Genomic DNA, 26,630 nt, shown 5'->3' on the forward strand with positions numbered 1-26,630 from the left:
TCGTGAACAGGGAACACTTTTACACTGCTAGTGGGAATGTAAACCAGTACATCCACTATGGAAAACAGTGTGGGATTCCTTAAAGAACTAAAAGTGGAACTACCATTTGATCCAGCAATGCCACTACTGGGTATCTACCCAGAGTAAAATAAGTCATTATGCATAAAAGATACTTGCACATGCATGTTTATAGCATCACAATTCACAGTTGCAAACATGTGGAACCAAATGCCCATAAATCAATGAGTGGATAAAGAAACTGTGGTGTATGTGTGTGTGTGTGTGTGTGTGTGTGTGTATATATATATATATAATGCAATACTACTCAGCCACAAAAAGGAATGTATTCATGGCATTCACAGCAACCTGGGTGAGAGTGGAGACTAATATTCTAAGTGAAGTAACTCAGGAATGGAAAACCAAACATCATATGTTCTCACTCATAAGTGGGAGCTGAGCTATGACGATGCAAAGGCACAAGAATGACACAATGGACTTTGGCGACTCAGGGGGAAAGGGTGGGAAGGGGGTAAGGGATAAAAGACTACAAATTGAATGCTCAGGTGATGGGTGCACCCAAATCTCACAAATCACCACTAAAGAACTTACTCATGTAACCAAACACCACCTGTTTCCCAATAACCAATGGAAAAAAAAAAAATTAAAAGAAAAATAGCAAAAAAATAGCCAAAGGACCTGAATGGCCATTTCTATAAAGAACACATAAAAGTAGCCAATAGGTATATGAAAAGGTGTTCAACATCACTAATCACTAAGAGAACCGAAAGTTAAAATCACAATGAGATATCACCTCATACCCATTAGGATAGCTATTATCAAAAAGACAAGAGATAAATGTCTGCAAGGGTGTGGAGAAAAGGGGACTCTAGCACACTGTTGTTGGGAATGTAGATTGGTGCTGCCATTATAGTAAACAGTATAGAGGTTCCTAAAGAAATTTTAAATAGAATTACTATATGATCCAGCAATCCCTCTTCTAGGTATACATCCAAAGGAGATGAAATCACTCCCTTGTAAAGACATCTGCACTGCCATGTTTACTTCAGCATTACTCACAATAGCCAAGATGTGAAAACAAACTAAGAGTCTGTCAGCTTTTAAAAGAATAAGATCCTGCCATTTGCCACGACACGGATGAACCTGTAAGACATTATGCTAAGTGAAATAAGCCAAGCAAGAAAGAAAAGTATTGCATGATCTCACTTATCCGTGGAAACAAACAAATAAACAAAAAGGTCAAATGTGTAAAGGTAGAAAGTAAAAGATTGGTAATCAGGGCTAGGAGGTTGGGGAGCAGAGATGGTGATGTAAGTCAAAGTATACGAAGTAGCAGACATGTAGGATGAACAAGTCTAACCATCTAACACACAACACGAAGACTATAGTTATTAATAATAAAATAAAATTGGATTGGATTAATAATTTTTGTTAAATAAGTAGATTTTAGCTGCTCTTGTCAAAAAGAAAGCTATATGAGATGAGAAGTATGTTATTTTGTTTCACTATAGTGAACTTTTTACTACCTATATGTATCCAATAGTATCGTGTTGTAAAACTCAAATATGCATAATAAAATTTATTATTTTAAAAACGAATTTTAAAGCATGTTTTAAAAACACAAAAGTTGTTTGTAACCCAGAGGGTACATGCTTCAGGGGATGGATATCCCATTCTCACTGATGTGATTATTACACATTGCATGCCTGTATCAAAATATCTCATGTACCTCATAAATATATACACGTACTATGTACTCACAAACATTAAATAATTTTTTTAAAAATTTAAAGGGAAAGATTATTAAAAATACAAAAATTAGGGAGTCATTCAAAAACAATAAAGGGAGGCTCCGAGCCTGCGATGAGCTTCACACTCCCCTAACCTCTAAAACCAAGAGTCTGCACGTAGGAAGTCCCTCAGAATTTCTTGCAGCGCTTTCAAAATATATGCAGGTCTAAGTCTCACCCTCAGGGAGATTCTGACTCAGATTCTACCAATTTCAGTTGGTTTTGGTTCACTTAATTACACTTAAAACTGTAAGGAAAATACACCTGGATACAGATATATTTAGACATTGCTAATTGGATCATTAGGCTTGTCAAATGCTCTATAAAAGAATAGTAATCCAAAATCATGAAGAATTAAATTGCTAAAACCTGGCCTGTATGCACAGGATGCCGGTAATTCTAAAGTGATGCTTTGTTTGCATGAATGTTGAAAGGCTTTAAGTTACTGAGAAAATATCATCATAAATACGAGCGGCAAATTTTGTACCTAGCTATGATAAGAATGAGTGACTAAAAGCTAAGTGAACTTTTATGGTTATTCTTAGGTTTTACTACTTTTCAAAACTTAGTGTCTATTATTAAAGTCATTCATAAAAATAAATAATCTAAAATTTGATAGTATCCTTTCCTTCTCTCTCTCTCCTTTTTTGCCCATTACAAGTGGTCTCAAAAAGGAAATTACATTTTGTATATATTATATATCCTCTGAACTATTTCATTTTCCATATTATAATTCTCAAGTTGCTTCTGACATGTGTGATATTAACAAATCCTAATTGGTTGCGTAATAGGAGCAGACAGCCTATATAGTGTTAAGCTACTTCTACACAACCTATTTTCTGTATGCAAATCAGACAGAAACAAATGTTTGGCCCCAGCTGGGCAAAATGTCCCATTTAAAATTCTTTTCCTCTTCTTTGTTCTTTGATGTTCTGCAAATGAGCTTTAGAACTCCACTCTTCACACAATTCAATTTTACAGACCCATTATCTGAGATATAATGTGGAGGTTAAATATATCAGGGCAGCCATTATGTGAAAATAATTAACAGTAATGAATAATGCACTAATTCCACTGATGAGAGATGGTTATATGTGTAATGAAGTGTTGGGGCAGCTCTGACAAATGAAATTAAAATATTTAAACACTGTTTTATGATATTACTTTGCTCATATAATTTCCTTTACCTACAATGAGCCACTTGGATTATCGTCATTATCTTGACAGCTCTGAAGGATGAAATAGTGCGGGTTAATGTGACAGCGATTAGTCAGAAGAAAAATCCATCACCCAGGGCAGAACAGGCTGAAGCAGAAAAGGCCTCTACACTGTCCTGTTTCCAACTCCAGAAGAATGATACTATCAACATCACTTCAATATTAAATGGATAGAATTATCTTGTCATTCAGTAACAGCCTCTGAAGAACTACCTATTTGTACCTGCAAAAGAAAGGTCAGCCTTTCTTAATCACCCATAAAAATATGTTGATGGATTCTTTATATCAATAATAGTGACAGGAACAGAGACAGAAAAGAGACGTGACAATTTAAAAGCAAGAAGTTTTTCCCTCAAGTCTTTGCAGCCCTTTCTCCCGACAATTTCTGTTCAAATTGAATCTCAGGGTCCACTCTATTGAGAAGGACACTGTTGGCTGCTTACCGTCTTTACTCTGAAATTACTACATCAGACTCCTAATTTGTAAGCAGACTCTACTTTTACTGAACTTTATTCCAGGAATATTATTTGGAACAATCATTCCTAAGCCTATGTATAACTGCCTTTCCAGATGCAGCAAGTTTGAATTTTTAAAAACCTGGGGATGTGATAATCTATCTGTTCATTAAAACTGATATGAAGTTCACGTTAAAGAATACAGAGGGAGAGGAAGTCATCGGCAACATGAGTGAGAACCACTGCATCACCAATGTCCATTCATACTGTTATAGTTTTAGCTTATAAACTGACAACAGAGCTATTATTTCCAAAAATCTTTTAACTATATAAAATGTTTTTTTAAACGCTTAAAAATTACAGTTTTTACTTTTTGGGGGCTTCAAAACCATTATGAATGCATGGAGAAATTGCAGCCATTAGAACAGATTTCTAGAGAATTTTGATCCAGTGTTCTTTCTGCCTTTGATTACATGATGACTTTCTTTGATTCTGCTCACACGGGAGAAAAAAAGAAAAACCAACAAGTTCATTCAAACAATAAGACTCAAATTCTGTCTACTTTTCCTTAACTAGTTTCAATATGTTGGAAAACTTCCTACTCAAAAATGCATGATCATTTAGAGTGTGAATAGTAGCATGTTTCATTTGCTAGTATCTAAAGTGGAGTTCAAAGGTTGATCTCCTTTATGTCAAACCAAGTCCATTTTCTGAATAACAAGAGCAGCAGCTTTGCTGTCAAACCTTTCCTGACATGTCCCTGCTAACACCGGGACACAACAGCACAGCAAGGAAAAAGTCATATATTCACAACACTTTTCCAAATGTAAAATACATCACTCAATATCTCCTCTACTGTATAAACATAGTACAACACCACCGGAATAAACACATACCAATACAGTCTCATTTAGGGACTGAAATACAATTATCATGTGGGCAGACAATCAAAATTTTTGGAGAACCAAACGCACAACATAAAAAAGCCTTGTTAACACTGATACTGAGGGAATAAGATGATACCTTGTAAAAGCTAAGATTAACTATGCAACATCAGCATATTTTTAATTTAACCTGCAGTTAAATCAAAATAGCAAGGCACTTTATGTAAGAGGTGGTGTTGTAGCTACTTGATAGATTTATGTATATATCAAATCTAATTTGCAACATCATTTTTGATTGTAATTCATTACCAATTCCTATTTCTACCTCAGCTATCCTTAAGGAAAAGCCAAAAAGGGAGAGAAATGTGCATGACTCAAAAACAATCTATGTTTGCAAACTTGAAAAGTGTATGACATCACATTTAATGTCTCTCTACCCCAATAATAATATTTCCCAATAGGAAACAATTATTCAAAATAACGTATATCTCTTTCCTGCACTTCTTGCATTTGATTTGAAAAAAAATACAATTTACTTCAATTATCTGACAATGAAGTGCCTGGGCAATAAATCTAACATTAAAAAATCATTTCCAGCAAATTACTCCAATAAAATCAATGAAGGTCAGGCTCAGCTACAGCGACAAATAAATGACATGCTATTGACAGACTAGATGGACTTAATTGTCATTTATGAAGGTTAAGGGGATAAAACACTCTAATAGAAAGCAGATGTTTACTAAACAAAACAAAAAAAAATGGAAGCAGGTGAAATAGATTAAGAAAGGTGAGTTAGGTATGAATAGCCTCAATATTCTCGTGGCCTAGTCCCAGAGCAAAAATACAAGTTATTCTAATTCTCAGCAGCACGTGTGTTTGACTAGTTCAATATTTATCTGCTTCAGGCTGCTTTGTGTTCTTTTATATATTGAAGTCATGAAACAGATTTTCTGCTAATACAAAATGAAGAATTGATAAAATTGAGCAATGGTAGCCAGGTTAAAAGCAGTTTGACCCATTTCAAATTTCCAGTAGCTGCATCTGTAAAAACAGCAAACCCTAAGAGAAGAAATTTTCCATCTCTCTAATATGAAAATAACTAGCTAATTGTGGCAATATTCTTTGCCAGGTATGAATCTAGATTCTGAATGTTAATATCAAGTTTAAAATGCACATTTTAATGTAAGCACTAAGAAATAAATCTAGAAGGATCTTCCTGGCTGATCATTTCCCTCTCCTAATACATTTTAGCAAGGTTTACAATGACATGGGTCAAGCTGCTTTGTTTATACAGATTTCTGAGTACGCTCTGAAACTTGCTTTCCTTGGGAATATCTAGCCAGGGTCTTTCCTCTTTCCTCAGAATGAGCTCTGAGCTGTTGCTTTAATCAAAAAGAAAATAATAGAAAAGGAAAGGAAAAGAAAAAAGAGAAAAGAAGGAAGAAAGGGGAAGGAAGGAAGGGAGGGAAAGAGGGAGGGAGGAAGGAAGAGAATCATTTTGAAAAGCTCCAGCTATCCTGGAAACCATACCTTCAAAGAATCTTTAAAAGTAAAAATAAAAAGGATCATAGATCATTGAATCCCCCCACTTCAACTTACAGAAGAGGGAACAGAGGCAGAGAAAGAGAATCTTCTCCTTGGGGGACTTCAGATGTGTCTAGGTCAGAACTGACCCCAGGTCACTAACTCCCAGGTCAAGGACCTTAGCAAACCATAGATCTCTTGACCTAAAGTGTTAAAAAGGCAGAGGAAGTATTGTATGCTTCCTACAGACCACTGTTTTGTCAAAATAAATAATCTACTGTTCTCAAATGAGCCCACAATTACACGCTGAATTGATTAAAGGAGCAAGGACCAAATTATTCAAATGAAGAACTTTTCCTCTTCCCCCCAGAGCATATGAGCAACTCCAAAAGCATCTGGTCCTACTTCTCACATAGATAATCCAGACACTCCCAAGTCTTCAGAAAAAAATAAAGAAAAAGAAAGGAGGGAGAGAGAGAGAAAAGAAAAGAAGTCTTTAAATTTGACCTAGTAGCCTCAAATTCTTTGAAGAAAATAAATAAGCAAATAAAAACCTTTCTACAACAAAATAAAATAAATGTGAATTCTACTTGTGTTTGGTAGTATCTAAAAATTATTTTTGTCTTAGAAAAAGATTTGATTAGGGCATTTCTTAGAGAAAAATAAAATTTTTGAATGCACCAAAAAAACAAAAACAGAAAAAATGACATAGTAACATAATTGGGACAATATGAACTCAATATTTCATTTTTTTATTTTAATGACTGTCCTCAACGTTGGTAAACTAAAATCACTAAGCATTCTCTCAATCGTTAATAAAAAGAATACTTGCTCAAAAGTCAAGCATTAGTTCCCAATTCACATTCTTTATTATTAGACTTTATCTTGAGTACTATTTCATTTATGAATACAAGGTTAAAACAAAACCACCAAAAACAGTTTTATGCAGTAAAGGCATGATTTATAAGAGTCAGCAAGGACTAACTATTCAATATTAGAGTTGGGGACTGCTCAGGCAGATTTCTGGTGAAGCTACAGTTTATCAAGAGAACTTCACCCATGAATATGCCTAAGGAGTGTTTTCCTGGAGAAAACCAAAGTGAGAAAGGGAATTTGTTTTTAAATTGAGAGTTATATTATAAATGTTTCATACTAATACCCCAAAAGTAATACACCTTCCTCAAATGTGGAAGACGTAAGTTCTGGAAGCTAAGGCTTAAGGGAATTGAGGATAATTTCTGACTCTCGGTAGCCCTGTTAGTTCCATCCAAGTTGAAAGAAACTTTTTTCCTGTTTTTTTTTTTTTGTTTTTTTTTTTTTTTTTTTATGTGGACTTTATAAAGATGTGTAAGTCCAGGTTTTAGCACCCTCAGCATATAGGTGCTAAAGAAATACAGGCCCCCCGCAGCGCCGGAGTCAAAGCCGGTTCCCGGCCCAGTCCTGTCCCGCAGCAGCCTGCCTCTTCTTTCCTTTCAACATGACAGATGCCGCTGTGTCCTTCGCCAAGGACTTCCTGGCAGGTGGAGTGGCCGCAGCCATCTCCAAGACGGCGGTAGCGCCCATCGAGCGGGTCAAGCTGCTGCTGCAGGTGCAGCATGCCAGCAAGCAGATCACTGCAGATAAGCAATACAAAGGCATTATAGACTGCGTGGTCCGTATTCCCAAGGAGCAGGGAGTTCTGTCCTTCTGGCGCGGTAACTTGGCCAATGTCATCCGATACTTCCCCACCCAGGCTCTTAACTTCGCCTTCAAAGATAAATACAAGCAGATCTTCCTGGGTGGTGTGGACAAGAGGACCCAGTTTTGGCGGTACTTTGCAGGGAATCTGGCATCGGGTGGTGCCGCAGGGGCCACATCCCTGTGTTTTGTGTACCCTCTTGATTTTGCCCGTACCCGTCTAGCAGCTGATGTGGGTAAAGCTGGAGCTGAAAGGGAATTCTGAGGCCTCGGTGACTGCCTGGTTAAGATCTACAAATCTGATGGGATTAAGGGCCTGTACCAAGGCTTTAACGTGTCTGTGCAGGGTATTATCATCTACCGAGCCGCCTACTTCGGTATCTATGACACTGCAAAGGGAATGCTTCCGGATCCCAAGAACACTCACATCGTCATCAGCTGGATGATCGCACAGACTGTCACTGCTGTTGCTGGGTTGACTTCCTATCCATTTGACACTGTTCGCCGCCGCATGATGATGCAGTCAGGGCGCAAAGGAACTGACATCGTGTACACAGGCACGCTTGACTGCTGGAGGAAGATAGCTCGTGATGAAGGAGGCAAAGCTTTTTTCAAGGGTGCATGGTCCAATGTTCTCAGAGGCATGGGTGGTGCTTTTGTGCTTGTCTTGTATGATGAATTCAAGAAGTACACATAAGTTATTTCCTAGGATTTTTTCCCCTGTGAACAGGCATGTTATATTATATAACATATCTTGAGCATTCTTGACAGACTCCTGGCTGTCAATTTCTCAGTGGCAACTATTTACTGGTTGAAAATGGGAAGCAATAATATTCATCTGACCAGTTTTCTCTTAAAGCCATTTCCATGATGATGATGGGACTCAATTGTATTTTTTATTTCAGTCACTCCTGATAAATAACAAATTTGGAGAAATAAAAATATCTAAAATAAAAAAAAAAGAAAGAAATACAGAAAGGCTTGAACAAGATCCAAGAATAATCACAAATGGTTTAAGCTTCTCCCACTTTATTCCACCGACTGGCAATCCACTCCCAGGCACACCGACCATGAGAGTCAGGTGTCTGAATTGAGACTGTCTGCCATTCAACCATAATGTCAATACAAAAGATTTTCAAAACTTCCACCTGAGCACTGATTTCTCTCCTAAGATCCCATCACCTTTTTGATTTCTACCACGATGACTTCAAAATCAACCTATTGGAGACAGAAATCATCACCTTCCACAGAACAAATGTCTTCCAGAAAATTTTCTATTTCTCCTAATGGCACGATCATCCTCACTTCAACTTCTCCAGTCTTTTCTCTTCCCCCAAGCAATCACCTACCAACTCCTATTAAATGTCACACGAGCACTAGCCCATTTCCTATCATTTTAATTTTTATCACACCAATGTGGTTCAGCCCACATTACTTCATAAAAACATAGTATACCAAGATAGGCCTCCAATCTTTTCTCCTTCCACACAGTCTATCCTGCACATGCCTGAAAGATTTGAACTTGACTATAGATTACAAACTTTATTCCAGACCCTCACGTTTGACTCTCATTTTTCCCAGCTGACCAAAAGTGTTTTCCTCCCAGTTTTCTCCACAGGACCCCTTTTCCCTCATCATACACCTTTTCCCTCACCACATCCTTGCTTAGTGCTTTGCCCTGAATAATGGAGACTCCTGCACTGTGCACCCCAACAAGTGCTGAATTGTTCCCTCTCCATCACTGCCCATCCAAATGTTACCCATTTCTCAAGTCCAGCTGAATGGACTCCCCTCCTGCAGCTTTTTCCTGCTCTTTCTTCCCAGAAATGATTATCTTTGCATTCATGTAACATTGACATAATGTCTACCATGTGAATGATACCACTTTCGGTGCCAAGTGAAGATGAAAAGGAAAGAGTTGGAAAAGCCTCTTAAAGTTACAGAAGTATACAAGTTTGTTTCTTAAATATCTTTCTGGTATTAGGTAGGAAGTGAGAAGCACCGTAAGAGCGCTGAGAGTCACGGAGGCTTAAGGGAGGCAGAAAGCTCTAAAGCCACTAAAGTGGAGGTGACATTTGCATTTGAAAATGAGGGATAGGCAAGGAGCTTTTTGCTGGAAAGCCTGTGCTGCGGCATCCCCTGGCCTGGGTTCTGCTGCTGAGCATCATCATCTGTGTGAGCACACAGCTTAATTACCTAAATAGGGCCCTGGATATGTTCTACACTTCCATTGTGACTCCAATGTATTATGCAATCTTTACAACATCAGTTTGAACTTGTTCAGTTATCCTTTTTAAGGAGTGGCAAGTTATGCCTGTTGATGACGCTATTGGTACTTTGAGTGGCTTCTTTGCAATCATTGTGGGGATATTCTTGTTGCGTGCCTTTAAAGATGTTGGCTTTAGTCTACTAAGTCTGCCTGTGTCCTTTTGAAAAGATGAGAAAGCAATGAAGGCAATCTCTCTAATATGTATGAAATTCTTAAGAAGCTTAACCTGTGGAATCAAAAAACAAACTGGTGAAAATATCTCCCAAGGAAATGGAAATCTGACAGCTTTTTAAGAAATAGGTAATTAAAAGATGAATCTGTGGGGAAAAAAGAACACGAGGGATAGGAAGCTTTTGGACAGGTGGAGATGGAGAGAAAAGGCATTTTCTGTATAGAAAATTGAACACAAGAGTGCTCTAGTGAATAGCAAAGTATATCAAAGGGAAATGACTTTCCTATAAATTCTCTAATATTAGTTTTAATGGCAAAAACAGTAATTAATTTTGTACCAACCTAATATTTTCCTTTACTTGTGGAGTGTACCATAGTTATGGCCATAATAAGAATGACATATGGGCATATTATATTTACATAATGTCCTTACTCTGCAAAAGTATTATTATCCCCACTTTATAGATGAGAAGGCAAAATGACTTAGCTAAGATGATACACTCTACTCAGTTATAGAGGTGGCATTTGAACCTGAGCCTGTCTGATTCAAAACTGCTGTACTCTTTTCATTATGCCATGATCGCCCATTATTGGTCACACAAAGATGAATAAAATACAGTCCTCATATTTAAAAAAGTCTTTGGAATTGTGTTCGCAGCCGCCGCCGCGCCGCAGTCGCTCTCTAACGCCAGCGCCGCCTTTCGCTCGCCGAGCTCCAGCCGAAGGAGAAGGGGGGTAAGTAAGGAGGTCTCTGTACCATGGCTCGTACAAAGCAGACTGCCCGCAAACGACCGGTGGTAAAGCACCCAGGAAGCAACTGGCTACAAAAGCCGCTCGCAAGAGTGCGCCCTCTACTGGAGGGGTGAAGAAACCTCATCGCTACAGGCCTGGTACTGTGGCGCTTCGTGAAATTAGACGTTATCAGAAGTCCACTGAACTTCTGATTCGCAAACTTCCCTTCCAGCGTCTGGTGCGAGAAATTGCTCAGGACTTTAAAACAGATCTGCGCTTCCAGAGCGCAGCTATCGGTGCTTTGCAGGAGGCAAGTGAGGCCTATCTGGTTGGCCTTTTTGAAGACACCAACCTGTGTGCTATCCATGCCAAACGTGTAACAATTATGCCAAAAGACATCCAGCTAGCACGCCGCATACGTGGAGAACGTGCTTAAGAATCCACTATGATGGGAAACATTTCATTCTCAAAAAAAAAAAAAAAAAAATTCTCTTCTTCCTGTTATTGGTAGTTCTGAACGTTAGATATTTTTTTTCCATGGGGTCAAAAGGTGCCTAAGTATATGATTGCGAGTGGAAAAATAGGGGACAGAAATCAGGTATTGGCAGTTTTTCCATTTTCATTTGTGTGTGAATTTTTAATATAAATGCAGAGGCGTAAAGCATTAATGCAAGTTAAAATGTTTCAGTGAACAAGTTTCAGCGGTTCAACTTTATAATAATTATAAATAAACCTGTTAAATTTTTCTGGACAATGCCAGCATTTGGATTTTTTTTAAACAAGTAAATTTCTTATTGACGGCAACTAAATGGTGTTTGTAGCATTTTTATCATACAGTAGATTCCATCCATTCACTATACTTTTCTAACTGAGTTGTCCTACATGCAAGTACATGTTTTTAATGTTGTCTGTCTTCTGTGCTGTTCCTGTAAGTTTGCTATTAAAATACATTAAACTATAAAAAAAAAAAAAAAAAAAAAAGTCTTTGTTCCAGTGGAGGACCAATGCTTAGTACTTATTATTTGCAGCCTAATATGCTAACAGTGAGGCTAGGACAGCCTTATTTCCATCATCTTAATTTAAGTTCTCGTTCTCATCCTATCTGCTTGCTAGAGGTCTGATTCTTCGTCCTACCCTCAGAGACAGCTTTCTAAAACACAAATCAAAATATATCTCTTCCCTGTACAAATGCCTTCAGGGACTCTCCACCTGCAACAGAAAGCCCAAATCTCACAGCCTCATCTACAAGTTGATTGACATCTCAGGAGCCTGGGGTGAGCTTCCTTTTTCCAATGTTGCCTCCTCCACAGGAAGCCAACATCTCAGCTGGAATAAGCAACTTCTAACTCCCCTTTTGTGTCTCCACTACTGTTCCATCTTCCTTTATGCCCCTTCTCTGTCTTGTCCCCCTTAAAACTCATCATCACTCACAGTAAAGTTTAACTATCATTTCCTCTTAGAAGTGTCTCTGCCTCTGCTCATATGTTAATCAGCATATATGACTCTGAATCATAATTATTTGTGAATTTTTATCTCCACACTGGACCATAGAACCCTTTGGATGTACAGCCTACAACCAAATTTTAGACTCATAATTGGACCTCAAAAAATGTGTGTGAAATGAATTAACAGTAAAAATAAATGGTATATTAATCAATGGATAGTAACACTGAGTAGGGAGAAGTTTAATTGCATAAATAAAATAGTGCTCTTATATGTCATTGCGTAGTAGCAGGGAATGCTACTGTTATATGTGTAACATATAACATACATCTCCATACACCTTTTCCCTTACCATGACCTTGCTCAGTGCTTTGCCCTGAGTAATGGCGACTCCTGCACTGTGCACCCCCACAAGTGCTGAACTGCCCATTCTCCATCACTGCCCATCTAAATCTTACCCATTTCTCAAGGCCAGCTGAATGGACTTCCCTCAGCTGTTATATGTCATTGCATAGTAGCAGGCAACTAGAAATGTAGCATAGGCAAATACAATAAGACTTAAAATAAGTCTTAAGACTTCTGTTAAAATTTAATATGTCATTCCCCAGTAAATCACCTGCAATACAGATAATTCTCTAAACCATAGCCTTTTCACTTAGTACTATGTGAGAATGATAAGATGATGGAACATACACTACATAGTCACGATTCCATTCATCTTACTACAAAGTAAAACCACATCCTTTAATGATAATTACACTTCACCTACAATGTATATACACAGAACATGGAGCACATATGGTGGGCTCTGATGACAGTTTCCTATTCATTCTCACAAAGAATAGTTGATGACCCTTAGTGTTAGTTCTGTATAGATGCTCTTCTTTGGGTACTAAACTGCTTCTTGCACTTCACGCTGACTTACACTGTGATATCTACTTTTGGCCTCTTCATTTCTAACTATAGAAATTCCCTAGTCTTTGCTAATGCATTTGTTCAAATCAATGTCATTAAGTACTTAGCCTATATCAATCAGATACCAAGAAAGGATTTCTTCTCTTCAATAAGTTTTGATTTTCTCCAATGTGCTTTGCAAAATGCTGGCACCTGCCTTACTAGGTCTAAAGAACAGCCCTATGGTGCCAGAGCTATCTGGTCATCTGTCTAAACCCACGTTCATTGACTGAGCATGCAGTGCAGCCTGCATCCTCCTAGTTACCAGCAGCATTCCTTCTTACAGCAACAGGAAAAAATTTAACACCTTTTTTGATGGAAAGAGTAATTTCCTGCTTAGGATCTCAGCTGAAATCCTTGGCATTGGACTTCTGATGAGGGGTCCTTGGTAAAAGCAGTAGCTGGTAGATAGCTTTTTTTTTTTTTTTTTTTTTTTTTTGAAACGAAGTCTCACTCTGTCACCCAGGCTGGAGTGCAATGGCACGATCTCGGCTCACTGCAATCTCACCTCCTGGGTTCAGGTGATTCTCCTGCCTCCTGCCTCAGCCTCCTGGGTAGTTGGGATTATAGGCACCCACCACCACGCCCTGTTAATTTTTGTATTTTTAGTAGAGACGGGGTTTTGCCATGTTGGTCAGGCTGGTCTTCAACTCCTGACCTCACATGATCTGCCCACCTCAGCCTCCCAAAGTGCTGATGTTACAGAGGTGAGCCACTGTGCCCAGCCAGATAGCTTTTATCATGAAGCCATTTCATGCCTAATATTGGTAGATGATCCAATCACAACTTAAAAAGAAAGATCTAATGATCAACTTTACGAACCATTAAATATAAGCACACTTGCAAAACTGTACTATTTTCATACCTGATTGTTGAATGGTACAGGGTGGAACAACTTTGAGGTAAACACTGCCTTCAAATTTCAGGCTTCTTTTACTATGCAAGATGCAGAAAATGTGACTAAATTTGTCAAGGATGATGTTGTAACCTATGGCTTAAGGAATACTTTTGGATTGATGGAGAAACAGTTTTCGTTAAGGTGAGTGTAATTATGATAACTTGCCGGGAGAGGGGAAGACCGAGTCACTACTTGATAACTGTCATATTAAGTTATGACGGAATTTTCATCTAACGTGTGGCATGGGGTGACACAACTAAGCCAAGACATAACTCTGAGTGCCATTCAAGCCATGGATTTTTAAAAATATTAACATTTATATAGGCACAGAGAACAAACTAGCAGTAAGTACAGAGTCATTATGCAAAGATCATTCCAGTTCCCACTGTTTTCAGATCTAGTCTTCTTCCACAAACCTCACCTGCTGAGTGGCACATTGAGCCAACTGCAAAAGATGGCTGTCAGACAAACACAATTGCTCATCTATCTAATCAGGTTTCTTCAAGAGAGGGATTTGGTCCACACAGATTTAAATGAACAGGCTTACTGCCTCAAAGGCAAACTGGTATTGACTGCATTCTCCCTACACCTCAATTTCCAACTGATTGGAAATTGTGTCTCTGGAGTATTGTGGGTGTATTTCAACAATTATTTTTACTTAAAATATTTAAAAATAGTAGGGAAAAAAAGAATCACATATCCTCTAAAGTAAAAATAGATAAATAAATAGTAGAGGATATCCAGAATAAATTCACCTTCAACTGAGATTTTAAAAACAAAAATTTAGCCAGGTATGATGGCTCACACCTGTAATCCTAGCACTTTGGGAGGCCAAGGAGGGTGGATCACCTGAGGTCAGGAGTTCGAGACTAGCCTGGCCAACATGGTGAAACCCCGTCTTTCCTAAAAATACAAAAAATTAGCCGGGTATTATGGTGGGCGCCTGTAATCCCAGCTACTCAGGAGGCTGAGGCAGGAGAATCGCTTGAACCCAGGAGGCAGAGGTTGCAGGGAGCCAAGATCGCATCATTGCACTCCAGCCTGAGCAACAAGAGTGAAACTCCATCTCAATAAATAATAAAAAAGATAAAAAATAAATAGAAAATAAAAATTTAGTTTATTCTTATCCAAATTATTTCATTCAAGGTCCTCAATGCATTCTGGAAATTCTTGATATGATTATGATATTTGATAAAAAGACTATGATACGATGATGGCATCTTTCACTCTACCCTGTGCCAGGTGAATAGAGGAGTCAAAATTGCTCATCAAATGTTTCCCACTGCCTACACAAATTCACAAACAAGTAAGAAGGTGAACTTAAATGAAAAGAATCATGATGCATTCAAAAGGCCAGACAGAGTGCACATAAACTTCTTCAGCAATGAAATTAGGATTTCCCATATACAGTTTATTTTAGGATGCACTTAGCTGCAAATATCAGAAAGCCCAACTGATAAAAGCTAAAATAAAGGAAAACATTTGATTACCTCACATAACAAGAAGTCTGGAGGTGAGTAGTTCCAGAACTGGCTCAAGAGCTCAATGAAGTCAGGAAGCTGGGCCCACATCCATGTCACTGTGGGCCTTGTACTTGCAGGAAAAGGAGAGTTGCTTCACCTCCAAGAATCTCACACTCAGAGAGCAGTGATCTGAGCGGGACAAAAGCCTGGAATTATTATATTGCTACACAAACAAAACTGGAATTTTGTTAGCAAGAAAGAAAAGGAAATGGCTGTTGTAAAGTAGGACTCACGGGGCTAGGGATACTCTGCACTCTAAGTGTTCTCACAAACCTACATTTGAAATCAATAAATTCCTCATGTCTGACACTACAACCCCCTAATCCACATGGCTCTTTGAAAAACCTCAATAGAATTTTCCCATCCATCAACCTAGTTCCCTCTGTGTATTTCCAGGAATTTATCCATTTCCTTTAGATTTTCTAGCTTGTGTGCACAGAGATGTTCATAGTAGTCTCCGAGAATCATTTGTATTTCCATGGGGTTCACTGTGATGTCACCATTGTTATTTCTGATTGTGCTTATTTGGATCTTCTCTTTTTCTTTGTTAATCTAGCTAGCGGTTTATCTATCATGTTTATCCTTTAAAATAACAAACTTTTCATTTATTTTTTGTAATTTTTTTTTTTTTTTTGAGGTCTCAGTTTCATTTAGTTCTGCTCTGATTTTAGTTATTTCTTTTCTTATGCTAGCTTTGGCTTTAGTTTGTTTTTATTTTTCTAGTTCCTCTACATGTGAGAATAAGTTGTTGATTTAGACCTTTCTATTTCCTTCTGCCTAAAGAAAAGATAAACCTTCCATGTAAAGTTTTTCCATGTCAAAAATAGTAATGCAAGGAACTAGAAGCAAGTTCAAAATAAATGACAGGATGGCTTGATCACAGGGGAGGCTGTAAACTGATAGTTCACTGCAGGAATGACATTGCTTTTCTAAGATTATAGAGTTAGTTGGAAGCAAAACTGGTAGCAGAACCAAAGTAGCTAGAATTACTGCTCTATACTCACCTCTCTGTTCAATTTTCAGTTCACACATCTCTACTCACACTCCATCATCAATTCAAATATTAACAATTAAATGTTAATATTTTCACCATTTAAAAACTGGTAAATATCCAGATAGATAGATAGACGATACATGATGGATAGATGATAGATAGATAGATAGATAGATAGATAGATAGATAGATAGATAGATAGATAAATAGACAGATATCTCCCCACTGGTAATTCTACATTCATTTTTTCCTGGAGTTGTAAACTGTCAGGCAACATTTGTTTACTGCAGACATTTTCAACAAGAAAAATATTAAAAACGTATAATGTTATGTTTTAATGGTCAGAAAATTACTTTAAAAAATTATAGCTGTATTTTTGACATCTGAAAACATATGAAGGCCTGAGTTTCCAGGACATCCTGAACCAAAATAGATTTGTATTTAAAAGTGCAAGTCGGCCGGGCGCGGTGGCTCAAGCCTGTAATCCCAGCACTTTGGGAGGCCGAGACGGGCAGATCACGAGGTCAGGAGATCGAGACCATCCTGGCTAACACGGTGAAACCCCGTCTCTACTAAAAAGACAAAAAACTAGCCGGGCGAGGTGGCGGCGCCTGTAGTCCCAGCTACTCGGGAGGCTGAGGCAGGAGAATGGCGTGAACCCGGGAGGCGGACCTTGCAGTGAGCTGAGATCTGGCCACTGCACTCCAGTCTGGGTGACAGAGCGAGACTCCATCTCAAAAAAAAAAAAAGTGCAAGTCAAGATTCCAGGAAAAAAAAGTAATCAAGTAGAAATACTCAATAAGATGACAGTAATGCTAAAAGGAACTAAGACAACAAATTGATATTACTTTGAACAAGCCACAGAAAAGGCCAGTAATTGATTCTATTCTAACCAATAATATGTCAGAGATATTTCATTTTTAAAATTCTTACTTTGGGAGCTAAGAAAACAAAGCCCTCTATAAAAACAAATCTCGCCTTTATGTTCGTTTTTTTTTTTTTTTTGTCATTATCACCCAGAACTCAAAACTCATTCCTCTGAGGCAGTTTTAGGATTATAAAAGTTAAGCTATGGCATGGATTAAAAATACGGATTTTGATTTCAAAGAGAATTGAATTTGAATGCCTAATCTACCATTTACTTGCTAATACCAGTTACTAAGTATTCTGAGCCACTTTAAAAAAAATAAAAACACGAAAAATGGCAATGAATAAAATAGTTAATTTGTTGGAATGTTAAAGAATTTAATTTGAAAGTATATATAAATCACTTGGCACATGGTAGGCACTCAGAAAAGAGTAGCCATTCATCATAATAAGAGAAGATAGTGCAAATTTGTAAAAGGAGAGTTTCACAACTTCCTGCAATTGCAAACAGATGTCTGTAAGAGCAGGGACCCCTTAAACAGAAAATGAACTTTGGGTGAAACAGGCTTCAGTATATTTTCAACCATTCCCACATGAGGTAGATTGGATTATCATTCAGAAATTTTCTCTTCCTCCACCTTACTTTTTCTTTCTTTTTTTTTTTTTTTTTTCTTTCTTGAGATGGAGTCTCGCTCTGTCGCCCGGCTGGACTGCAGTGGCCGGATCTCAGCTCACTGCAAGCTCCACCTCCCGGGTTTACGCCATTCTCCTGCCTCAGCCTCCCGAGTAGCTGGGACTACAGGCGCCCGCCACCTCGCCCGGCTAGTTTTTGTATTTTTAGTAGAGACGGGGTTTCACCGTGTTAGCCAGGATGGTCTCGATCTCCTGACCTCGTGATCTGCCCGTCTCGGCCTCCCAAAGTGCTGGGATTACAGGCTTGAGCCACCGCGCCCGGTGGAGTTAGCTCAAGCGGTTACCTCCTCATGCCGGACTTTCTATCTGTCCCCCACCTTACTTTCAGAGGAGGGTCATATTTCCCATTTCATTGACATTGGACCTGACCATGTGACTTGTTTCAGCCAATGGGATGTCAGCAAACATGAGGCAAACAGAGTCTCTTAATAGTCCAGTAATTGGCTTGCTCTCCTAGCCTCTGCCATTGACCTTAAAAGAAATGTATGGACTAGCCAATTCATCACTGAAGCTCCAAGAAAGACACTTAGTGCCCATACAAGCTGCCTTCAGTGAGCCCAGCCAAGATTTTTTTTAATCCTCAACACACAGATACACAAGTGTGCCCAGCTGAACATAGTCTAGATTAGCAAAACCACACTAATATAAAAATAAATATCACTTTATACTACTGAGTTGTGGGGACAGTTTCTTAAGCAGCAATTCTCTGGCAATAACCCGCTTATGTACCACATTTTTGCTATTGTACTTGGAGAACTGCTGTGGGTATATTCATCCATTCATGCAATGGTATTTATTTAAGACGTATTTCTCGAAGTTACCATGTGCTAGAACTGTACCACCTATGCAATTAGAGTGGTAAACAAATGGGCACAACCCTGAGTCTAGGCATGTATTTAGGATCACTGGCTTCATTTGGAAAACAGATTCTTCCAATGGTTCCTGTCAGCAAATACTACTGAGGATTTCAGATAGCAATTATAAATGAGAAAACAAATATAAAATTATAACATATTTCTTTCTTCCTTCTTCTTGCGCAGAATGTAACATAACAGCAAATTTCTCCCAATTAGTTCCTTTGTACCCCTCGAAAATGGTAAATATTTTTTGCCTCTCAAGTGAACTTGAGGAGGATAATTTTTCTCAGTGAAGAAAAGCAAACAATTTTAGCAAATATTCAAAGCAAGGTGAATTGTTGATTTGTTTAATGGAATCAGAACTAGACTTTTTAATGAATATGTTTAATAACTTATTCTTGTGTATTCTTAATATGTTTAATAAGCTTATTACATATATTTAATATAATATTTTAATATTTTCCATAAACTTTTTTCCTTTAAATAATAGTTTAGCCTCAATGCTAACCTTACATCAGATTGGGTTAGTAGGCACACCCTCCAGTAACAACTTATAGATGCAATAAAATTTCAGACACTAGATTAATGATATTAAAAATTATGTTTAAATATGTAGCCAACGTGAAAAGGAAGGTAAGACCTCTAGACGCAAGAGTGAAGAGGGAACTCAAAGTCAGGGTAGCGGTTTCATTCAAAATGCTGGATGCATTTTAAAGCCAGGTATGATCATAAGAATTGTAGGATTGCAGTTTTAGTGACAATGCAAAGACAAGAAATGTTATCGTGGGAGAAGAACTGGGATGAAGATCATTTAATAAAGCCAATATCCTTAAAAGCTCACCCAGTCACTGAAAAGAAATTTTTTAAAATTCTAACTATTGGCTTGTAGATGTAGTTAAGATTGCTATACGTCCCTCTTTCTGGTGAATTCTTGATTTTTTTTTTTTTTTTTAAGGGGGCCAGGCACAGTGGCTCATGCCTGTGATCCCAAGACTTTGGGAGACAAAGGAGGGTGGATCATGAGGTCAAGAGATCAAGACCATCCTGGCCAACATGATGAAACCCTGTCTCTACTAAAAATACAAAAAGTTAGCTGGACACGGTGGAAGGTATCTGAAGTCCCAGCCACTCGGGAGGCTAAGGCAGGAGAATTACTTGAACCTGGGAGGCGGAGGTTGCAGTGAGCTGAGATTGTGCCACTGCACTCCAGCCTGGTGACAGAGTGAGACCCTGTCTCAAAAAAAAAAAAAAAAAAAAAAAAATCTTTTTCTCCACAACCTCACCAGCATCTGTTATTTTTGACTTTCTAATAATAGCCATTCTGACTGGTGTTAGATGGTATCTCATTGTGGTTTTGATTTGCATTTCTCTAATGATCATTTATGTTGAGTTTTTATTTTCTCATGTATGTCTTTGTTTGAAAACTGTCTGTTCATGTCCTTAGCCCACTTTTTGTGCAGTTGTTTGGTTTTTTTCTTGTCATTTTAAGGTCTTTATAGATACTGAATATTAGACCTTTGTCGGATGCACAGTTTGAAAAAATTTTCTCTCATTCTTTAGGTTGTCCGTTTACTGTGTTGATAGTTTCTTTTTCTGTGCAGAAGTTCTTTAGTTTAATTACCAATGAAGTTATGATAAGAAAAACAAAAACAGCAAACTGTATTTGAAGACAAATTGCATATGTGTGTGTTTTTCTTATAAACTTCTCACCTAATTTCTGCTAACCATAGGACATAATTTATATTGATACTTATCATTCATTTTTCACCAGGTCTGGAATGAGAATGTGTTGTGCATAACTGTGCAATGCGATTATCCTAAACTAATAAATAAGTTTCATTATGCTACTACAGTTTGTTTTTATAGCGTACATTAATAAAAGGGTAAAGAACAAGAAAAAAAGGAATCAGAAGCAAATGATCAAATATTTTTTCTTAATATAGTTGAATAAAATATTATGCATAAACTTTCTTTTCTCTTTTAAAGAAGAGTTCAGTCTCAGTGCTGACATCATGGCAGATTGAGAAAAAAATATGCATAGAAATGAAAATTCCGAAGATGGCCAAATAGGAACAGCTCCAGTCTCCAACTCCCAGTGTGAGCTACACAGAAGACCGGTGATTTCTGCATTTGCAACTGAGGTACTGGGGTCATCTCACTAGGGAGTGCCAGACAATCGGTGCTGCTGGTCAGCTGCTACAGCCCGACCAGAGAGAGCTGAAGCAGGGCGAGGCTTCGCCTCACCTAGGAAGCGCAAGGGGGAAGGCAATCCCTTTTCCTAGCCAGGGGAACTGAGACACACAACATCTGGAAAATTGGGTAACTCCCACCCCAATACTGTGCTTTAAGCAAACGAGCACACCAGGAGATTATATCCCACACCGGGCCGGGAAGGTCCCATGGCCACAGAGCTCCCTCATTGCTAACACAGCAGTCTGAGATTTAACCGCAAGGCAGCAGTGAGGCTGGGGGATGGGCGCCCGCCATTGCTGAGGCTTAAGTAGGTAAACAAAGCCCCTGGGAAGCACCAACTGGGTGGAGCTCACAGCAGCTCAAGGAAACCTGCCTGTCTCTATAGACTCCACCTCTGGGGACAGGGCACAGCTAAACAACAACAACATAAAAAGCAGCAGAAACCTGTGCAGATGCAAACGACTCTGTCTGACAGCTCTGAGGAGAGCAGTGGATCTCCCCACACGGAGGTTGAGATCTGAGAAGGGACAGACTTCCTGCTCAAGTGGGTCCCTGACCCCTGAGTAGCCTAACTGGGAGACATCCCCCACTAGGGGCAGTCTGACACCCCACACCTCACACGGTGGAGTACACCCCTGAGAGGAAAAGCTTCCAAAGCAAGAATCAGACAGGTACACTCGCTGTTCAGCAATATTCTATCTTCTGCAACCTCTGCTGCTGATACCCAGGCAAACAGGGTCTGGAGTGGACCTCAAGCAATCTCCAAAAGACCTGCAGCTGAGGGTTCTGACTGTTAGAAGGAAAACTATCAAACAAGAAGGACACCTATATCAAAACCCCATCAGTAGGTCACCATCATCAAAGACCAGAGGCAGATAAAACCACAAAGACAGGGAAAAAGCAGGGCAGAAAAGCTGGAAATTCAAAAAATAAGAGCGCATCTCCCCCTGCAAAGGAGCACAGCTAATCGCCAGCAATGGATCGAAGCTGGTCAGAGAATGACTTTGATGAGATGAGAGAAGAAGGCTTCAGTCCATCAAACTTCTCAGAGCTAAAGGAGGAATTACGTACCCAGTGCAAAGAAACTAAAAATCTTGACAAAAGAGTGGAAGAATTGACAGCTAGAATAATTAATGCAGAGAAGGTCATAAATAATTAATGCAGAGATGAAAACCATGACACGAGAAATATGTGACAAATACACAAGCTTCAGTAACCGACTCGATCAACTGGAAGAAAGAGTATCAGCGATTGAGGATCAAATGAATGAAAAGAAGTGAGAAGAGAAACCAAAAGATAAAAGAAAAAGAAATGAACAAAGCCTGCAAGAAGTATGGGATTATGTAAAAAGACCAAATCTACGTCTGATTGGGGTGCCTGAAAGTGAGGGGGAAAATGGAACCAAGTTGGAAAACACTCTTCAGGATATCATCCAGGAGAACTTCCCCAACCTAGTAGGGCAGGCCAACATTCAAATTCAGGAAATACAGAGAACACCACAAAGATACTCCTCCAGAAGAGCAACTCCAAGACACATAATTGCCAGATTCACCAAAGTTGAAATGAAGGAACAAATCTTAAGGGCAGCCAGAGAGAAAGCTCGGGTTCCCCACAAAGGGAAGCCCATCAGAATAACAGCAGATCTCTCGGCAGAAACTCTACAAACCAGAAGAGAGTGGGGGCCAATATTCAACATTCTTAAAGAAAAGAATTTTGAACCCAGAATCTCATATCCAGCCAAACTAAGTTTCATCAGTGAAGGAGAAATAAAATCCTTTACAGATAAGCAAATGCTTAGAGATTTTGTCACCACCAGGCCTGCCTTACAAGAGACCCTGAAGGAAGCCCTAATCATGCAAAGGAACAACCAGTACCAGCCATTGCAAAAACATGCCAAAATGTAAAGACCATCGAGGCTAGGAAGAAACTGCATCAAATAATGAGCAAAATAACCAGTTAATATCATAATGGCAGGATCAAATTCACACATAACAATATTAACCTTAAATGTAAATGGACTAAATGCTTCAATTAAAAGACACAGACTGGCAAACTGGATCAAGAGTCAAGACCCATCAGTCTGCTGTATTCAGGAGACCCATCTCACATGCAGAGACATACATAGGTGCAAAATAAAGGGATGGAGGAAGATCTACCAAGCAAATGGAGAACAAAAAAAAAGCAGGGGTTGCAATACTAGTCCCTGATAAAACAGACTTTAAACCATCAAAGATCAAAAGAGACAAAGAAGGCCATTACATAATGGTAAAGGGGTCAATTCAACAGGAAGAGCTAACTATCCTAAATATATATGCACCCAATACAGGAGCACCCAGATTCATAAAGTAAGCCCTTAGAGATTTACAAAGAGACTTAGACTCCCATACAATAATAATGGGAGACTTCAACACTCCACTGTCAACATTAGACAGATCAACGAGACAGAAAGTTAACAAGGATATCCAGGAATTGAACTCATCTCCGCACCAAGCAGAACTAATAGATATCTGTAGAACTCTCCACCCCAAATCAACAGAATATACATTCTTCTCAGCACCACATCACACTTATTCCAAAATTGACCACATCATTGGAAGTAAAGCACTCCTCAGCAAATGTAAAAGAACAGAAATTATAACAAACTGTCTCTCAGACCACAGTTCAATCAAACTAGAACTCAGGACTAAGAAACTCAATCAAAACCGCTCAACTACATGGAAACTGAACAACCTGCTCCTGAATGACTACTGGGTACATAACGAAATCAAGGCAGAAATAAAGATGTTCTTTGAAACCAATGAGAACAAAGATGCAACATACCAGAATCTCTGGGACACATTTAAAGCAGTGTGTAGAGGGAAATTTATAGCACTAAATGCCCACAGGAGAAAGCTGGAAAGATCTAAAACTGACACTCTAACATCACAATTAAAAGAACTAGAGAGGCAAGAGCAAACACATTCAAAAGCTAGCAGAAGGCAAGAAATAACTAAGATCAGAGCAGAACTGAAGGAGATAGAGACACAAAAAACCCTTCAAAAAATCAATGAATCCAGGAGTTGGTTTTTTGAAAAGATCAACAAAATTGACAGACCGCTAGCAAGACTAATAAAGAAGAAAAGAGAGAGGAATCAAATAGACGCAATAAAAAATGATAAAGGGGATATCACCACCAACCCCACAGAAATACAAACTACCATCAGAGAATACTATAAACACCTCTACGAAAATCAACTAGAAAATCTAGAAGAAATGGATAATTTCCTGGACACTTACACTCTTCCAAGACTAAACCAGGAAGAAGTTGAATACCTAAATACACCAATAGCAGGCTCTGAAATTGAGGCAATAATTAATAGCCTACCAACCAAAAAAAGTCCAGGACCAGATGGATCCACAGCTGAATTCTACCAGAGGTACAAGGAGGAGCTGGTACCATTCCTTCTGAAACTATTCCAATCAATAGAAAAAGAGGGAATCCTCCCTAACTCATTTTATGAGGCCAACATCATCCTGATACCAAAGCCTGGCAGAGACACACAAAAAAAGAGAATTTTAGACCAATATCCCTGATGAACATCGATGCAAAAATCCTCAATAAAATACTGGCAAATCGGATTCAGCAGCACATCAAAAAGCTTATCCACCATGATCAAGTGGGCTTCATCCCTAGGATGCAAGGCTGGTTCAACATTCGCAATTCAATAAACGTAATCCAGCATATAAACAGAACCAAAGACAAGAACCACATGATTATCTCAATAGATGCAGAAAAGGCTTTTGACAAAATTCAACAGCCCTTCATGCTAAAAACGCTCAATATATTCGGTATTCATGGAATGTACCTCAAAATTATAAGAGCTATTTATGACAGACCCACAGCCAATATCATACTGAATGGGCAAAAACTGGAAAAATTCCCTTTGAAAACTGGCACAAGACAGGGATGCCCTCTCTCACCACTCCTATTCAACATAGTGTTAGAAGTTCTGGTTAGGGCAATCAGGCAAGAGAAAGAAATCAAGGGTATTCAGTTAGGAAAAGAAGAAGTCAAATTGTCCCTGTTTGCAGATGACATGATTGTATATTTAGAAAACCCCATTGTCTCAGCCCAAAAGCTCCTTAAGCTGATAAGCAACTTCAGCAAAGTCTCAGGATACAAAATTAATGTGCAAAAATCACAAGCATTCTTATACACCAGTAACAGACAAACAGAGAGCCAAATCAGGAATGAACTTCCATTCACAATTGCTTCAAAGAGAATCAAATACCTAGGAATCCAACTTACAAGGGATGTAAAGGACCTCTTCAAGGAGAACTACAAACCACTGCTCAGTGAAATCAAAGAGGACACAAACAAATGGAAGAACATACCATGCTCATGGATAGGAAGAATCAATATCGTGAAAATGGCCATACTTCCCAAGGTTATTTATAGATTCAATGCCATCCCCATCAAGCTACCAATGAGTTTCTTCACAGAATTGGAAAAAAACTGCTTTAAAGTTCATATGGAACCAAAAAAGAGCCCGCATTGCCAAGACAATCCTAAGTCAAAAGGACAAAGCTGGAGGCATCACGCTACCTGACTTCAAACTATACTACAAGGCTACAGTAACCAAAACAGCATGGTACTGGCACCAAAACAGAGATATAGACCAATGGAACAGAACAGAGTCCTCAGAAATAATACCACACATCTACAGCCATCTGATCTTTGACAAACCTGAGAGAAACAAGAAATGGGGAAAGGATTCCCTATTTAACAAATGGTGCTGGGAAAATTGGCTAGTCATAAGTAGAAAGCTGAAACTGGATCCTTCCTTACTCCTTATATGAAAATTAATTCAAGATGGATTAGAGACTTAAATGTTAGACCTAATACCATAAAAACCCTAGAAGAAAACCTAGGTAGTACCATTCAGGACATAGGCATGGGCAAGGACTTCATGTCTAAAACACCAAAAGCAACGGCAGCAAAAGCCAAAATTGACAAACGGGATCTAACTAAACTAAAGAGCTTCTGCACAGCAAAAGAAACTACCATCAGAGTGAACAGGCAACCTACAGAATGGGAGAAAATTCTTGTAATCTACTCATCTGACAAAGGGCTAATATCCAGAACCTACAAAGAACTCAAACAAATTTACAAGAAAAAAACAAACAACCCCATCAAAAAGTGGGCAAAGGATATGAACAGACATTTCTCAAAAGAAGACATTCATACAGCCAACAGACGCATGAAAAAATGCTCATCATCACTCGACCATCAGAGAAATGCAAATCAAAACCACAATGAGATACCATCTCACACCATTTAGAATGGCAATCATTAAAAAGTCAGGAAACAACAAGTGCTGTAGAGGACTTGGAGAAATAGGAACACTTTTACACTGTTGGTGGGATTGTAAACTAGTTCAACCATTATGGAAAACAGTATGGCAATTCCTCAAGGATCTAGAACTAGATGT

At 38.6% G+C, this 26,630-nt stretch overlaps 1 protein-coding gene and 2 pseudogenes across 2 annotated transcripts; all 3 read left to right on the top strand.

Moving 5' to 3' along the window:
* Positions 1-7,296: 7,296 nt before the first annotated feature.
* Positions 7,297-8,527, top strand: LOC104661254 (ADP/ATP translocase 2). Its single transcript, XM_010361825.2, is given in 1 exon segment — positions 7,297-8,527. A coding segment is annotated over 1 exon segment (897 nt). The 5' UTR covers positions 7,297-7,365; the 3' UTR covers positions 8,263-8,527.
* Positions 8,436-10,127, top strand: LOC104661264 (annotated as a pseudogene).
* A 636-nt stretch (positions 10,128-10,763) lies between these two features.
* LOC104661255 lies at positions 10,764-11,511 on the top strand (annotated as a pseudogene). The gene has a single exon (XR_747823.2). The product of XR_747823.2 is annotated as a histone H3.3-like (transcript).
* The last annotated feature ends 15,119 nt before the right edge of the window (positions 11,512-26,630 follow it).

This window comes from Rhinopithecus roxellana, chromosome 18 (assembly GCF_007565055.1).
Source record: "Rhinopithecus roxellana isolate Shanxi Qingling chromosome 18, ASM756505v1, whole genome shotgun sequence".
In the NCBI taxonomy this organism is placed as follows: Eukaryota; Metazoa; Chordata; class Mammalia; order Primates; family Cercopithecidae; genus Rhinopithecus; species Rhinopithecus roxellana.